Genomic DNA, 16525 nt, shown 5'->3' on the forward strand with positions numbered 1-16525 from the left:
TTGGGTGGCCGGCCCCGGGCGGGCGGCGCGGCCCCACTAGGATTGGCTGCTACCCCGTGACATCACGCGGCTCGGGGAAAAGTGCGAGCGTGAGCGCGAGTCGGAGCCACAGTGCCGGGAGCTGCGGGCGGAGCAGGGGCCGCCCCTCGGCACCCGGTCCCCGCCCCCGGCCCGCGGCCCGGCCGCCCGCCCCGCCCGCTGGCCCGCGGGGCCGCCCTCCCATCCCGCCGTCTGTCAGGTGCGAGTGGAGCGGGGCGGAGGTGTCTGGTAAGTGACTTCCGCGGCGGCGCGGGGGCGGGGGGGACTCGGTTGGGGGAGAAGGATGCGGGGCTCCCGGACCCTCTGAGGCTCCTCAGAGGTTGGTCCTACTGAGACGGGGCCCCAGGCTTCTTCGGGGCGAGCACGGTGCCAGGGGCTGCAGAGGGCACCGCTGGAAGGAAGGGTCCTCCAGGTGCGCCTCTGGAGGTCGGTAGGGTGTGCCCGCTCTCAGCCCCCTAGGAGGCCGGGGCAGCCGTCGGGGCCGGACCCCGCACTCCAGCCCTCCCAGTGGCAGCTCTGCCGGGCACCGGAGCCCAAAGAGCCTTTTCCCGCCCATCTCCCTGCCCCCCGGCGCTTCCAGCCCACTCTTGGCCATGGAGTCGTGCAGCCGGCGACCTTGGACCCCGACGGAAAGCACCTTTGCCCTTTCTTGGCACATTCCAGGACTTCCCCACCCACCCTGCTGTTGCCCAGGCCCAGAGCCGAGAGATCCAGCTTTAAAGCCCGAGCCCCGTGATTGAAGTGTCAGGCACAATGTCGGTGCCAAAACCCCTGCACCCCTTTCCTCTCCCTGAATTCCTGAGTCTCCTCTCCCGTTCCAGAGACAGATCCAAGGGCCACAGCGTTCCCGGAGCCCTAGAGTAAAAGCCTGAGAACCCACCCTACCCCTCGCGGGGTCCAGAGCACGCGCTCCCGTTTGGTCTGGGAAAGGGGGATGGGAGAGCTCAAGGACCCGGCAAAAAGCGGTGCCCACGCCCAGAGGCGGCAGGAACTGCAAGCTAAGGGGTTGGGGGAGGGCGGGGCAGTGGAGAGATGGGGCCGCATCGACCACCGGGGCAGCCTGGAGGAGCCTCCTGATGGGCCCAGTAATAAGTCCCAGCCGGGCCCTGGATGCCCGCCCAATCCCCGGGCTCAAAAAACCTGGTGCCCCTCTAGACTCGGGCCACACTGTGCTTCCTCGGCGAGGGACAGGGTCAGGAGCGTGGGAAAAGAATATTACACTTTTCTAACCCAAGCCCCTCTGGGCCTCCTGGTTATGGGGGTGCTGCCTGCACCCTCTCCCCGGCTCTCTCTGGTGGTAACGCTCAGCGGGCACGCTGAGCCGAGCCTGATGTCCCGCAAGGTCGAGTCGGGGACTCCAGCAGCCGGCCCCTCGACAGAAGTCAGTTCAAGGCTGGGACTCCGCACCGACGCGTTGGGGGCACTACACGGCCGAGCACTCAGCTAACACAATGAGCCAAGTTCGGGGTGCCGTCGCAAACCTGAGTGTAGTCTGGCCTTTCGTCCTGCGCCGGATTCTCTCCCAACCACAGGCGCGGCGCGATCCAGACGCCGGCTCTTGGCCCGACCCCTTATCCGCGCTCAGACAGCCAAGACCTGGGGCAAATCTCCCTGGCAGAGTCTTTTGGAATGTGGCGGGTCACTTACTGTCAGCCCTGCATTTGTTCGTGTGCACAAGCTCACAGGCGCAGGCACACCCGAACCAAGTGCAACCCCCAGGCCACAGCGCTCCAGGCACGCACACACATGCACATGCACGTGTCCACATGGCATGGGCATGCTCACACGCACGCGGGGCGCACTGGTATCCAGGCGTGGCTGAGCGCGCACACACACGCACATGCAGACAGCTACTAGCTTCTACTCGCGCTCCCCAACAAACACGCCTTCTGTCCACACGTTCCTCGCCCGGTGCCGGATGGAAACTGGGCGCCCTTAATTTCCCACCACGGAACCCCGCGCGGCGCTAAGGGCAGCTCCCGGGTGGGGCCTGGAGAGGGGATCCCTGCTTGGGGCCTCCTCAGTGTTCGCCGTCCTTTCGGAGTTGGGGGCGGTGGCCAAGGTTGGCAGCCAGCTATAGGTCCCGAGCGGGCACCCAGGGACCGACATTGCCATCTAGCGGCGCGTACAGCCCTGGGCGGGGCTGCTCGCTCCCGCAGGTCCCAGGCCACTTGGATCCCAGAGAAAAGCGCCAGGGACTGTTTTGGTCAAGGTGTCTGCGGAAGACTCGAGAGGTTCAGAAAGACACCTGGGGTGGGGGCCGGGGAGACACTGCGTTACGCCCCGTCTACAGCTGGCAGCTTCTCCAAGCGGGCCCAGAGCGGGGCTAAACCACCGGCCACCTCACTGGAGACAAGATGTCCCCAATGGAGACTAGAGATCTGTTCTGGGAAAGCTGAGTGAGGGAGGGCGCAGGGAATGGGTGGGGACCCTCCCGAAGTCTCCCCCGACCCACCCCGAGTTGTGTGGTTACGAAGGGGAGAGAGCAGAGGCAGGAAATCAACTGAGAAGTGGAAGCACCTTGGGGTTGGGAAGGTGACTCCTGGGTTCTAATGCTGCTCCCCCACCACCACCACCGCTCCCTGCACCCCCCACCCCCCTGCTCCGTCCTTTACACACTGACTTTGGGCGAGTTAACTGACATTTATCTTCAGCTGTAGGAAGATACACCTTTACCACGAGGACACTAGTATCACCTGCCTTTCCAGGCTGCGGGAAGGATTAAACCAGATAACCTACGTAAAGAGCTCGGAGGGATTCCGGACGCGCCCTTAGCAATCGATGAACAATAGCAGCTGTGTCTTTCCTCTGTGGCCCGCCAGCCCCCGTCCGACCGCGGGCCTGGGTCGCGGCCCCCGAGAGGCTGGCGGCGGTGGGGGGGAGGTGGTCCCGTGGGCGGCTGACAGGCCCGTCCCTCCGCCCACCTGGCGCCGGCCCCGCGGGCCCCGGGAGGGCAGCCTCTCCAAGCCAGTGCTTCCGCGCGCGCCCCCCCACCCCAACCCCAGCTCAGAGGGTGACACCTGGGATATTATTTCGGAGGCGCTCAGAGGTGAAAGGGGCTGTCCGACACCGACACCGGGGTAGGGGCATTCTCTGGTCTTTGCCCTTGGCTCATTTGTGACCTTGGGTGGGGGGGACACCACCCAGGTCTGAACCTCTCCGCCAGCGAACCAAGGATTTGGGCAGCGACTTCCAAGTGCCCAGCCAGAGGCTGGCTCTGTGTCTGTGATGGTGGATTGGAGGGGCCGAGGCCAGGCTTTGGGGGGTCACCCGGGGACTTAGCTCCAGCTGCTGGTCTCCAGCGCTCCGGGGGAGGGTGTCCCGGGAAGAGTCCTCTCTATTTTTCAAACGAGAGAGGTGCTGGAAGGTGAAGTGGCTTGTCGAAGGCCACGCAGCTCGGTCCCCGCTGGCCTTGAAGCGGGGGCTACGGTGTGAGCCACCCCCCCCCGCTGTCTCTCTCACCAGGACGGGGTGCATGGCGGTGGCTGGCGGGGCTGCGGTGGGGCCCCTGCGTGTGTGTCACGGTGCTCGCGTTGGCGGGTGTGAAGGAGCTGGGCGGGCGGCTGGGCGTGGCCTCCCCCGCATGTTGGGAGAGGAAGGGGGCGCGGGGGGGGGGGGGGCTGGGTGGGAGAAAGCGCAGGGCCCAGTCCTAGCGCCCTCAGCCTCTCTGCCGCACCCTCTCATCCTGCCTCCCCGGTCCTCTGGGGGGCCTTCTCCCAGCCCGGGACCCTGGCTCCTGTGACTCTTTGGGCCTCCATCGGCCAGAACTCTCAGCTCTGCGACAGCAACACGACGTCCAGAAGCTCAGGGGCCTCGGTCAGGTTAACACCTCTGTGCCTGTTTGCTCTTCTCTAAGTAGTGAGAAGTAACAGTACCTGCCGCATAGGTGTGTCGTGCAGGTGAAAGAGTCCTTACCTATGAAAAGTGTCGGAAGGTTCTGGCACTTGGTGGAGAGTAAACGTTAGCTACTGACACATCCTTTTTTGTCCCGGGTGCCTCTGTAGGGACCGGGGAACAGGTCCCCTGGCAATGTTGGGTTTAGGACTGACCAAAGGGTGAACGAACACCTCCAACCAGAGTCACACCCCGACATCTGCCACCACCCAGCCCCTCCCCACTCCCTTCCACAGGTCCCACCTCGCTGGCCCTCGGTCCTTACCTCCCACCTGCCTCGATGCCTTTGCCCTTGCCGTTGCCCTGGGCTAGGCCGCTTTCTGAAGCCCTTCATGTGGCTGCCTCCTTGTCACCCTCCAGATCTCCCCTGCGAGCCCTCCACTGAGCCCCAGCAGGGAGCGTTCCTGTCTGTCCTCTGGGTCACTGTCTGCCCCTCACACTGCCCCGTTTTCTCTCCAGCACTATCTTGTTGTTGCTCCCTTGTTTGTAGGATGGGATCTGAAACTCCGTGTGGGGGGGGTCGTGTGTGGCACTCACTTCCATAACCACAGCCCCCAGAGCTCACTTGATAAACGATGCATGGTGCATGGACAACGGAGGAAGTGATGGCACAGAGTCGCCTCAGCTTCTGCAGGATGAGGTCCCTCTGTCCCCTGAACCCCAGTGTACCCCGCTTTACCCCTCACCTCTTCTCTCCCCTTCCCATCCAGACGCCGCTCGCCCAGCCCTGCTGACCAAAATGGCCAACTTCACCCCGGCCAACAGCAGCTCGGGCAACCAGTCCGTGCGCCTGGTCTCGTCCGCCCATAACCGCTACGAGACCGTGGAGATGGTGTTCATCGCCACGGTGACGGGCTCGCTGAGCCTGGTGACTGTGGTGGGCAACATCCTGGTGATGCTGTCCATCAAGGTCAACAGGCAGCTGCAGACAGTCAACAACTACTTCCTCTTCAGCCTGGCCTGTGCCGATCTCATCATAGGCGCCTTCTCCATGAACCTCTACACCGTGTACATCATCAAGGGCTACTGGCCTCTGGGCGCCGTGGTCTGCGACCTGTGGTTGGCCCTGGACTACGTGGTGAGCAACGCCTCTGTCATGAACCTGCTCATCATCAGCTTCGACCGCTACTTCTGCGTCACCAAGCCCCTCACCTACCCGGCCCGGCGCACCACCAAGATGGCAGGCCTCATGATCGCTGCGGCCTGGGTGCTGTCCTTCGTGCTCTGGGCGCCTGCCATCTTGTTCTGGCAGTTTGTAGTGGGCAAGCGGACAGTGCCCGACAACCAGTGCTTCATCCAGTTCCTGTCCAACCCGGCGGTGACCTTTGGCACCGCCATCGCTGCCTTCTACCTGCCCGTGGTCATCATGACCGTCCTCTACATTCACATCTCCCTGGCCAGCCGCAGCCGGGTGCACAAGCACCGGCCCGAGGGCCCTAAGGAGAAGAAGGCCAAGACTCTGGCCTTCCTCAAGAGCCCCCTGATGAAGCAGAGCGTCAAGAAAGCCCCCCCGGGAGAAGCTTCTCGGGAGCAGCTGCGCAATGGGAAGCTGGAGGAGGCCCCGCCGCCGGTCCTGCCACCCCCGCCTCGCCCAGTGGCTGACAAGGACACTTCCAATGAGTCCAGCTCAGGCAGTGCCACCCAGAACACCAAGGAACGACCACCCACAGAGCTGTCGACCACAGAGACCACCACGCCCGCCACACCTGCCCCTCGCCTACAGCCGCGGGCTCTCAACCCAGCCTCCAAATGGTCCAAGATCCAGATTGTGACGAAGCACACGGGCAACGAGTGCGTGACAGCCATCGAGATCGTGCCTGCCACGCCAGCTGGCATGCGCCCTGCAGCCAATGTGGCCCGCAAGTTTGCCAGCATTGCTCGCAACCAGGTGCGCAAGAAGCGGCAGATGGCGGCCCGGGAGCGTAAGGTGACACGGACCATCTTTGCCATCCTGTTGGCCTTCATCCTCACCTGGACGCCCTACAACGTCATGGTCCTGGTGAACACCTTCTGCCAGAGCTGCATCCCTGACACAGTGTGGTCCATTGGCTACTGGCTGTGCTACGTCAACAGCACCATCAACCCTGCCTGCTACGCCCTCTGCAACGCCACCTTTAAAAAGACCTTCAGGCACCTGCTGCTGTGCCAGTATCGGAACATCGGCACTGCCAGGTAGGCAGGCAGGGGTGCCGTAGGAGGTGCTGGTGGTCGCTTGCGTGTGCTGGGGGACCACATGGCTCGGCTGCTGTAGCGGCAGGATTTGAAGGCACCTCTCAGTGTTCACAGTTGCTGAAGGGGAGAACTGAGGTCCCCAACAGCCTTTGAGGCTCAGGAAGAGGCTCTGGCTGGATTTGGAGAGAAGACCGGCTCTCTACTCGGGCCCAGGAGGGTCAGCCCCAGGGGGTGTCTGAACCAGGACTGCTCGGTCCACCTCTATGGCCCTGCCTCAGGGAGCTGGGGGGCACTGACGTGTGTGGGGACCTGCCCCACCGGGACCAACCAGTGTGGCTGAAATATGGACATCTGGAGGAGAGCAGAAGCCCAGGCCCCGCCTTGGGACGAGCAGAGGCCAATGCTTTGGAAAGGAGGCTCAGGAAGGGAAGGGTAGGGTCCCCCATTCTTTTGTAATCGGTGCTTTCTGCCCCCTGCACCCCGCATGTAGGCTCCGCCCCTCCTCCCAAATACCACTCCAAGAGCAGAAATTTCTCCTTGCTGCAACACTTAGCCAGGTCCTTGTTGGACAGGTGGGCGGGCTGGCTGGAGGCCAGGCGGAGTGGGCTCTGGGGCACCCCCTCCTTCCGCAGCATGGCCCTGGTCAAGGTCACCATGGGCCAGCAGGAGGGCATCTCACTCAGGAACTGAGGTTAGGTTTCCCAGGTCCCAGCCTGAGCACAGCGCAACCGTGGGAGTCTGAAGAGCCCTCCCCCTCCCCAAGGTGAGGGCTCGTCCCAGGTCACATGGAGTGAAGGTGGCTGCGGTGGGCAGGGCTCCCCGTGGCCCCTGCAGAGTGCAAGCCAGCCTGGGTCACCAGAGACAGAACAGGGACGGACTTTACCCACAGGGACGTCAGTGCCAGTGGGGGCAGGGGTTGTTAAGGCTGGCAGCAACCCCCAGCTTTGCTCTCCCAGTGGGTAGAACCTTCCTGATGGGCGGTGGGCTGGACCAAAGGACCTTGGCCTGGGAGTGTCAGCTCAAGTGAGTCTTGTGAGTTCCCTTGCCCAGCCATGGTGTCCCCCCTCCCCGCCCCCCGGCAGACTAGGACTGAAAGGCTCAGGGCACTTGGTGGGGGCCCCTTTCACAGGACAGTGGAAGGCTCTGAATGAAATGTTCATAACCGCTCTGCTGCTTCTGGGGAGCAGCAAGCCCCCAAGAAAGCCACCTTTCCCTCTAACCTTCTCTTCCCTCCACCATCACCCACTCCCAACAAATCACTACAGCAAACTCCCCAGGAAGGGACTTTTATATATTAAAAAAAAAAAAAAGCTTTTATTGGGAGAAAATGGATTTATTTCTTAGCAATGGCATCGTTCTGGGTGAGAACAAAGGGGCACGGGAATGAGATCCCTTTGTGGGGAAGCTCAAGCTGCCCAGAACCCCTTGCCCCACCCCACTTTGGGCACTCGGCAGTGGGGCGGGGAGGAAGAGGAGGAGGCAGGGCATGATCGATAAAGCTGAAGAACAGCAGAAGGCACTGGTGGGCTCTGTCCTGGCCTGTGGGAGGGAGCACGTGGGCCAGGGGCGCTTTGGCATTCAGGCCTGGCCGCTAGTCCTTCCCCTTCCCTTTCTTTGCTGTAAAACAAGAAAGACACCACATTAGGAGAGCGCATTCAGGTGACCCAGGAAAGATCCCTCAGCACATCAGGGGAAGGAAAATCCTGCCCCCTAGTGGTTCTCAACCAGCGGGCTTGGAAACAGGAGGGACAGGGCAGCCATTATGCTGCGGCCACCCCCCAGCTTAAATGTTCACTGGGGATCAGGTCAAGTATCCCAGCCCTGGTTCTGGCAACCCTGGGCGAAAGGCCCGCTTCCTCATCTGGAAGTGGGCGGGCTCGCCTCTGCCCTGCTGGCCTCTCTGGGATGCTGGGAGTCAGGAATAGGGTGAGGGATGGAGGAAGTGCGAACAGTGAAGCCCTTCCAAACTGGACAGGGCAGAGCTGACCAAATGCTCCACTGGGACGGACCAGGTGACAGAGCTAAGCCCTCCCAGGCCTTTCCCGGGACCCTAGGCCATGTCCACCTCACTTATCTCTACAGAGAGGTGAATAGTGCAGAGATGTCAAATCACTCACCAGGGCCCCAAATCTCCAGCGGAACCACTCCCCTCATAGGTGGGGGCAGCCCCCAGCCGCGACCCTGCCCCCTCTCCCCTGGCTGACCTTTGGTCTTGGCTTTGGTCTTGGGGGTGCAGGGCTTGGTTACGCGGATGGTCTCCTGGCACTGGGCATTGTACCGCGCCTTCTTCAGGGTGCCTTGGCGGGCTTTGGTGCCAGAGCCCCCATCGCACGAACCCCAGCTCTCAAACTTGTACTTGCAGTCGGCTGGCGGGAGAGCGCCGGGGTCAGAGCTGGGCGGCCCAAGGCCTCCCCCCACTGGCCTGCCCAGGTTCCAGTGAGGCTGCGCCCCCTTCCCTGTTCTCTGCCGGCGCCCACCTCACCTCCAAACTCCTTCTTCCAGTTGCAGGGCACCCTGCACCGGAGGCGCTGGGTCTGGCCCCCGCAGGTCCCTTCACGGAAACCCGCGCCGCAGTCCTTGCTGCTGGGGGCGCAGGGCCCCCACGTCCACTCCGAGCACTCACTCCCCGGGCCGCCCTTTTTCACTTTGTCTAAAACGCACGGGGGACAGAACTCAGGGCCTGAGGCATCTGCAGACTCACTCAGGGACTCCATCCTGGGGTCCCGGTCTCGGAACCCAGGCGGCCAGCCCCGAGGTCACCGGCCCTCCTTCAAGCCCCAAACCTCACATACCTTTCTTTTTGGCCACCGCGGAGGTGAGGGCCAGCAGGGCGAGGAGGGCGAGGAGGAGGAAGCCTCGGTGCTGCATCCTGCGGGGAGAGCAAGGGTCAGAGCACCCCGCGTCCCCTTCCCCACCGGGGGAGCCGCGTGCATGCACCTCCCATCAGCTTTCCCGTTTTCCGGGCCCAAAGGGTCGAGCTGCTCACGCGGCGCGGGAAAACCAGAGGGGCCGACTCTTGGCCGCTAGCCGGGGCACACAGCCGGGAGGGGGCCCCCGGGGGATGCTCCGAGCAGGGAGCACAGCCCAGACCCCCCCCCTGCCTCCACCCAGGACGGCGGCCCTCCGACCCAGCGCACGCACTCACTTGCTGCCAAGCGGTGCTTCGCTCCCTCCCGCGCCCGCCCGTCTAGTCCCGCTCGTGCTGCTGCGGCCCCTTTTGTCTCCAGAACCGGTCTGAGCCGGTCACATGGGCCCCCGCCCCCCCACCACCGAAGAAGGACCCGCCCCGCCCCCCTCCCCTTAAAATCCCCCGCGCCGCCCCCGACCCCGGTGTCCCCGCCTCCACTCTCGCCTGGCGCTCCTGGCGTCTCCACCCGGGCTTCCCGCTGCCGGTGCCCTCAGCCCACTTCCTGCGCTCCCGGCCCCAGGCCTCCGTCTTACCCTGATACCAGGTCCCCGGCTGCAGGCCCAGCTTTCCACCCTGGCCCTCTGCCCCCTCCCAGGGGCAGTCCCCACTCCAAAAAGTACGCGAGCCTCCTTTTAGGGCGGCGGAGCCTTCGATGGGGACCATGAGGGAGCAAGGAGTCCCGGTGTGTAACCCGGCCCGCCGCGGGGCACGCGTTTCAGCCTGCGTGCGGCACCGGCCTTGGAGTCCCCGGTGCCCCCCAGGGCCTGCTGGCCCCCAGCGCCCCGGTGCTGCTGGAAAGGCGCGTTTGCCCCTCGTCGGACAGCCAAGTGGGCAGGGAGGTGCTTTGCTCAGTGTTGGGAGCCTGGGATGGGAACCCCAGAGAAAGCATGTGGGACGAGGGTGGGGGCGCAGCGCCTTTCCTGGAGCATAGGTCTGAGGGGGTCGGGGAGGCGGAGGAGTTGGAACCGCGGGCCTGCATTTAGGAAGACTCCGAGCTGACCCTGGCCGTCTGAGAAGTTCCAGACCAGGCCCCTGCCACGGCAGCGCATGCCTGCCCTTTTGACCCTGGAGCTTGGGTCCACCTAAACAGCGGGAGCTTTGAGGCCTGGGGGAGGGGCTTGCCCAAGACTGCACGGCCAAGGGGCCGTGAATCCAGCCCTCCACCCCGCCCCACCTCTTTCACTTTCATTGTTAGCGTCCCCGCGGGAAGCAGGAATCGGGAGAAACTTTGCACTCAGTGGTGCCGCGCCCCACCCCCCCCGCCCCCCCCCCGCCCCCCCCCCCCCCCGCCCCACACCAGGCAGCCCGGCAGAGGTCAGGTCCCGGTCAGGCCTGAGACCCCACCCCCTAAAGAGACCCAGACCCCCCAGGAAAGTGGGTCCACAGTACCCAGTGCCCCCACTCTGAAGATAACCCAGCAGACCCAGTTACTTCGGTAAGACCTTTCCCTCAAAAAGAGAAACGCAGAAAGGAAAAAAAAAATCCACTTTACTGAGTCACACCCAGCTGTAAACAAGTCACCGTGAGAGTCCCACCCCAACCCCCAGGCCACACAGTCCTCAAAGAAATGACTGGGGAGGGTCACTGGGGCAGGTGCCAAGCAGGGCCGCAGGCAGGAGAGCGCAGCAGGCTCCCGGTTCTGGGGGGAAGCCCTGGGAAGGGTGGGGTCAGGGCAGCAGGAGGACTGAACCCCCCCAGGAGCCTCCGAGCAGGGGCCCTTGAGGACCAGGTGATTTAGGAAGGCTCCCTGATAGGGCTTCGAGCCCATCTGCCATCCCCCTCTGGCTCCTAAATTCTAGGGAGGGCACTGGCCAGAGCGAGGGCCGCCCTGCAGTGGCCTGGCCTGGCCCCCCAAAGCCTGCCCAGTCCAGTCCAGTCCAGTCCAGTCCAGCTTCCTGCTCCCCTGTGGGCCTCCAGGTCAGGCCGGGGCTCAGGGGAACAGGTGAGATGCCCCAACTCCTCAGAGTCCAGCCCTAGGTTTGGGGGGCTCCTCTGGGGGCAGCACGGGGCTCCTTCCCTGGAGCATGGGTCACCCCGTGGCTGTCCGACTGGAATGTGGCAGTGAGGTGGGCAAGGAGGGGGCTCTTGCTGTGACCGGGTCCTGCCCCTCCTCAGCATTGGCCTCAGCTACACAGCCGTCTCCTGGTCCTCCCGCTGGATCATCTGGTAGTGCTGCCGGTTCTCCAGGTAGGCGGCCAGCTCCGTGTCCTGGGCCTTCTCTGCCCGCTGCCGCGGAGTGTCGCCCTGGAGGGAGGAGCTAGTCAGGCTGGCGAGAGGCAGGGCCCTTCCCTCTGGCTGCTGGTGGGGGAGGGGGGGCCTTGCAGGCTGGCTGGGCAGCCCCAGCCCTGCTGGCTCAGGTTTCTTTTCTTTTTTGATCTTGAGAGTACGTTTATTAAAGCTGGGAACAGTGAAACAAGGAAGGGCTTAGGGTAGAAGCAGCAACAGGAGAGTCTGGGCAGGGCTGCATTGGCTCACTGGGAAGTCAGAGGAAAGGGGGCCTGGAGACAGGCCAGGGGGTTAGCCCTGGGGAGCTGCCACTGCCCACTGCTCCCCTGGTTGCAAGTCTCTTGTGGTCCCTTAGGGTTTAGGAGAGGCACACCTGTAGGGGTAGAGGGGCGGGGAGGGAAGGCACAGGCGTGCTCCAGGGAGGGAGAGCACACCGGTCCAGGCTTCTCAAGGTTGAGGAATAGCTCCAATTCCCCAGAGGTGGCCCTCTCCTAAGGCTCCCCTCTCGCAAAGGCTCAGACCTGGGAGAGCATCGGTTGTACCAGCGTGGACTCCCTGCCCACCCTGCTGGCCTGCTCACCTGCTGGTCCGTCTTCATGAGCGAGGCCCCTGCCTCCACGATGTAGTGGCAGATGGTACGCTGGCCCAGGGCTGCCGCCTGGTGCAGACAGGTCTCCCCACTGGGGGAACAGGGGCTGGCTGTGGACCCCATCCAGTCCTCTGGGCCCTCCCATATGTCTCCCAAGGGCCATCAGAAAAAGGCAGGAAGTTTGGGGCCCTGGCCTGGGGCGCGGGGGGTTGGGGAGTACAGGGGGTTGGGGTGGTGGTGGAGGGTGTTGGGGGGGCAGCGGGAAAGGCAGGGGGAGGTGACCCAGAGGATGGCAGATGTGGCCAGGAAGTGTTCATGGGCTCCCACCAGACAAAACAGGAAGGGCTAGAGAAAGGTGGGTGGTTTCCAGGGTAACCAGGGTACTGCACTGCCAGATACTCACTTTTCCTCCACAGCATCAAGGATCTCTTGGGGAGCTGGAGGAGAGGGGAGGGGCAGGTCAGAGGCCTGGCAGCCTCTCCTCCTTCTGCCTCGGCCCAGCCTGGGGGGTGGGGGAGGGTGCCCAGTGGTGTAGCTTACCATGGTCCAGCAGGTAGCGGACCACTTCCTTGCTGCCAGTGCTGACCGCGTGGTGCAGGAGTGTGCGACTGTGGTCGTCCCGGTGCATGAGATCGCCCCCGGCTCGGTGCAGCTCCTGCAGCTAGGGCAGGAGCAGGACTGGGCTCCTGGCCACCCCTTCCAGCCCCAGAAATGTCCCCCAACTCACAGGCCACAGGTCTGACATTGGCATGCTCACACACATCACTCCCTAGGGGCTGCTGGGGTCTTTCGGGGGTGTCAGGGGAGAGACAATGGGCTTATCTCAGCCAAAGTGCCCGTGGGCTCCCTAGGACGGAGGTACGACCAGGCCCTGGAGCCTTTGGTTCCTCGAACACTCACTCCTGAGTGCCAGGGACAGGCATCCTGAGCTAGGCAGCCCCTATGCAGGGACACAGGTCACGGGCTGGATGGGGCAAGGTGGAATGGGACAATCACCAAGGAAACCCTGCTGAGGGTGAGATGATGACAGATGACTGCTTCTGAACAGGCCAGCTTTTGGCTCACTAGGTGCACCGCCCCAAGGTGAGGGGGCTGCCCAGGGCAGGGTGCTAGTACCTTACAGAAGTCGTTCCTCTTGGCAGCCTCCACCAGCTCTTCACCTGCCGGAACACCTGCCTGTTACACTCCAGGGCTGGAGGCCTGGGCTTGTGTTGGTACGTGGACACACAGGTGATGTGCAGAGAAGGGAGCCACGGGGCATGTGTGCTGAGGGCTGGGTTCGTGGTGAATGTGACCCCAGGGACCTTGACAGGTGTGTCTGCGTGAGGCAGAGCATGGGCCCGCCTCCCCACCAACCTCATCCTCCTGACCAGGGAGAAGCCTCACCTTTAGGGGGCAGAGCATCCCCTGGCAGTGACCTACAACAGAGCGGGGCGAGATGTGACCTGGCTGCGGCACAGGCCAGCTGGTTCCCCTCCCAGCCCCAAACAGGGGCACCCTTCATTCTTTCAACAGTTTATTGAGTGCCTCCTGCCTATAGGGGGGCTGCTCCAGGCACTGGAGATACAGCAGCAAACACGGTGGATGAGAACTGGCTCTCAGGGAGCTCACATTCTAGCCAGGACTGCAAACAAGTCAACAAATAAATAAAGGGTTTTGCGAGCAGGAAGTGCTACGAAGAACGTGAGGTGGGGTAGTGTGCTTGAACAGCCACATCAGATGGGGCTCCCCAGGCGACTTCTCTAGGGCAGAAGCCCCCAGTGGAGGTGTGAGTGGGGGCCAGCTCTGCGAGGCATGGGGAAGGTGCAGAGCAGGCAAACTCGAGGCCCCAAAGAACTGAGAGGCGATAGGGCTGGACTGTGGTGATGGAGGGGAGGGCAGGCTCGGGCTGTGTACCTGCAGCAACCGACTGACGGCAGGGCACAGGCAGAGGTTCTAGGCTGGGGAGGGTGGGGCTGGAGGCCAGGGGCATGCGGCCTGGATGGGGGTGTGGTCAGGTGTTGGGGGAGAGCTGACAGGGCCTGCTGGACTGGGTGGAACCACAAAGGCTGACAGCTGGAGCGTGACGCTGGTGCCAGGGAAGTGGCTGTGGCTGAGAGCAGGGCTTCAGGAGCTGCTGCCTCACAGGTAGGACTTTGGGCTGGGGGCCGGAGGAGCCCTGGGACTCACCGGGGTGTAGGTGAGCAGGGGGAGGTGGGGAGAGGGGAAGTGGGGGTTGGGAGGTCAGGCCGGGCCGATGCCCCCAGCAGCTCCGGGTCCAGGATATAAATCTCGTCCTGTGCGATCTCAGTCACATAGTTGAGGTGCTCCTGTGGGTGGGGAGGCCAGGGCCGGGGTTCAGGGCAGCGGTGGTGGGGTGAGGTGGCCACCACGCTGGCAGATGTGGAGAAGCCTTTGCTATGGGTGTGAACACTGGCAGAGGCAGCCAGGTGAGTGACCCTGTTGGCCCTTTTTCCCCTCCCTCGCCCCTCAACTTTCCCTCCACCTGGCCCTCTGGCTTGCCAGCCCCTTCCCATAGATGAACTTTTACCCAGGCAGCCTGGCCCCCGGCCAGCAGTGCTTTTTGCTCTGAGTCCTTCCGGATGGCACCTGTGCTATGAGGCCCTGCCCCATACCCCAGCAGCAAGCCTTTCCTGGGTACACTGGCCCCCTTTCCCTGGGATGCTGGCCCTGTGTGCTCCAGTCTGGAGGGCAGGGCCAGCCCTATCCATGGACATGAATGAGGACGGGTGGGCCTGCCTCTGGAGGGGACGCGGGGTGTTGTGGAGCAGGACTGTGAGCGCTCACCTGGGCCCGGTCAATCCTGTAGAATCGGCTAGCAGTGGTGGCTGTGGGGAGACACTGGGTTGGCTGAGGATCCAGGAGGCCCTGGTCCAGCCCAGGGCTTCTGCTGCCCTGACCCCGGACTCCCCAGGGAGGAGGCAGGACATGGCTTGGGACGGCCAGGAGCTGGCCCTCCAGGGCCACTCACCATCCAGGAAGCACCACTTGGGGGACAGTTTCTGGCACGTTGGGGACTGGGCTCCAGCACCTTCGGGCTCCTTTTGAGAGAATCAAAGGCCAGGGCTGGGTGAGAACGGGACCTGGCACAGGAGGAGACAGCAGGCCCTACCTCCGCTCCTCACCTGCTGCAGCCTCTCAATGTGGGCACGGCAGAGCTCCAGGTCGCTGTCTCCTGGGACCACCACAGTGCCCAGCGGCACGGCTGGAGAGCAGAGTAAGCGGTCAGCACTGGCCATATCCCACTGCCCCGCCCCTCAGGGGACTCAGTGGCTCTTCCGCTCCCCAGGCCCCCTAAGCCCCGCATGCCGCTCACAGGCCTCCTTGAGCTGCTCCTTGTCGTAGTGCAGGGCCTCGTAGTCGTGCATGCTGACCCTGCTCACCTGGACCCGCAGCTGCTCGGGCACTGGCTGCTGGCTGAGGGCAAGGGTGACGGGAAGGGGCTCGGCAAGGGCCCTGCCCAGGAACCCACCCAAGTGTCCCCTCCCAAATGCCCTGGGGCAGAGGGACTGTTCACCCCTTTCCAGTTGGGGAAGCCAAAGCTCAGAGAGGGGCAGCGTCTGGCTGTGGGCCCGGGGCCTGGACGGCTGTGTAGGAGGCATACTCGCTGTGCAGGGTGGTGGTGCTGCGCCGCTTGGCCTTCTGCACCATGGTGGCCTGGTTGCGCAGGGCGATGCGGATGCGTGAGGCAGCCAGCTTGCAGGGCTCGCCATCCACCTGCACTGGGATGGCCTTGGACGTGGTGAGTACCACCTCACGGCACTGCGTCAGCCGCTCGCCGTGGCCACCCACTTGCAGCGCTGCCTGTGGACACAGAGGGCTCAGGTCAGGCACCAGGGCGGTGTGGGGGGCCCCAAGCCCTGCTCCTGCCTGGGAGGCTCTGCCCAGAATGTAGAGACTGACCCCAATGGAGGGAGAGGGAGGGTGAGACCCCAGTCAGGGGGTTGAAGACAGTGTCCCCACAGACAGAAAGGCTGAGACACACTCTTAAGTCAGAGAGAGGAGACAGTGCACCCCCAGTCAGAGAAGGGAGGTTTGGTGACACCCCCCTTTTCATCTTGGAGCCGAGCTCCTGGGCACTGTAGGGACCGGGGCAGGCACAGAGTGAGCCCAGCCTCCAGGCGGGCGCTGCCTGGCCCACTCACCAGGGACGTCATGGTGAAGCCGATGACCTCGAGGTAGCCATCGTCGTGCCGCTGGGGCTCGAAGTCGTGGTGCTCCCCAGGGTGGCCCCAGGGCATGGTGCCCGCGCAGTACCTGGGGGGGGGCAGCGCCATGGGCTTCAGAGGGCGGTCCTGCAGGGCGGGGACCGCAGGGCCCACACAGAGCGCCCGCCTCACCTGGGGATGTTCAGGAAAACAATGCACTGGGGCTTCAGGTCCTGAATCTTGGGGGTCAGGTCGGTTCCGTCACACTGGAGGCAGGAGCAGGGAGGGTGTTGGGGATGCCTGTGAGGAGCTGAGGTGGCTTCCCGCCCTGCTGGGCCTGCCCACTCCGCCTGCAGCTCGGCCCGCTCACCACCACTCGGATGTGCTTGGCCAAGTCCTTGGAGCTGCCCGTCAGGAAGTCGGAGAAGGCTGTCTGTGGGAGGCAGAGGCATCGTCATCTGGTGACTGGGACCTTCCTTCACCGCCACCTGCCAGGGGTCCTGGGCCTGATACACATGGGCAGGGGGCATGGGAGGAGGGTGCTGCTGG

At 63.8% G+C, this 16525-nt stretch overlaps 3 protein-coding genes across 11 annotated transcripts in view; 1 reads left to right on the forward strand and 2 right to left on the reverse strand.

The window, feature by feature from the left end:
- The first annotated feature begins 225 nt into the window (after positions 1–225).
- On the forward strand, positions 226–7383 carry CHRM4 (cholinergic receptor muscarinic 4). Its single transcript, XM_053925342.1, has 2 exons — positions 226–267; positions 4644–7383. Exon 2 carries the CDS (start codon positions 4673–4675, stop codon positions 6107–6109), a length of 1437 nt encoding a protein of 478 aa, XP_053781317.1. The 5' UTR covers positions 226–267; positions 4644–4672; the 3' UTR covers positions 6110–7383.
- A 60-nt stretch (positions 7384–7443) lies between these two features.
- MDK (midkine) lies at positions 7444–9358 on the reverse strand. The gene is made up of 5 exons (XM_024559061.3): positions 9251–9358; positions 8898–8974; positions 8588–8755; positions 8310–8471; positions 7444–7722 (listed from the first exon to the last, which is right to left on the reverse strand). The coding sequence occupies exons 2-5, from the start codon at positions 8971–8973 to the stop codon at positions 7697–7699; spliced, it is 432 nt and encodes a 143-aa protein (XP_024414829.1). The 5' UTR covers position 8974; positions 9251–9358; the 3' UTR covers positions 7444–7696.
- Positions 9359–10484: 1126 nt separating this feature from the next.
- The window catches only part of DGKZ (diacylglycerol kinase zeta), a 40904-nt gene continuing 34863 nt past the window's right edge, over positions 10485–16525 (reverse strand). For all 9 annotated transcript variants that reach the window (XM_053925337.2, XM_053925336.2, XM_053925338.2 and 6 more), the window contains 15 exons: positions 16347–16409; positions 16169–16242; positions 15974–16085; positions 15433–15632; positions 15145–15245; positions 14954–15033; positions 14800–14869; positions 14616–14656; positions 13998–14137; positions 13215–13246; positions 12945–12988; positions 12369–12489; positions 12232–12265; positions 11820–11919; positions 10485–11257 (listed from right to left, as the gene is read on the reverse strand). In XM_053925337.2, coding sequence (XP_053781312.1) covers positions 11141–11257; positions 11820–11919; positions 12232–12265; positions 12369–12489; positions 12945–12988; positions 13215–13246; positions 13998–14137; positions 14616–14656; positions 14800–14869; positions 14954–15033; positions 15145–15245; positions 15433–15632; positions 15974–16085; positions 16169–16242; positions 16347–16409 — 1329 coding nt within the window. In that variant the 3' untranslated portion in view covers positions 10485–11140. The remainder of the gene's footprint in view (positions 11258–11819; positions 11920–12231; positions 12266–12368; positions 12490–12944; positions 12989–13214; positions 13247–13997; positions 14138–14615; positions 14657–14799; positions 14870–14953; positions 15034–15144; positions 15246–15432; positions 15633–15973; positions 16086–16168; positions 16243–16346; positions 16410–16525) is intronic.

This window comes from Desmodus rotundus, chromosome 5 (genome assembly GCF_022682495.2).
Source record: "Desmodus rotundus isolate HL8 chromosome 5, HLdesRot8A.1, whole genome shotgun sequence".
NCBI classification, from domain to species: Eukaryota; Metazoa; Chordata; class Mammalia; order Chiroptera; family Phyllostomidae; genus Desmodus; species Desmodus rotundus.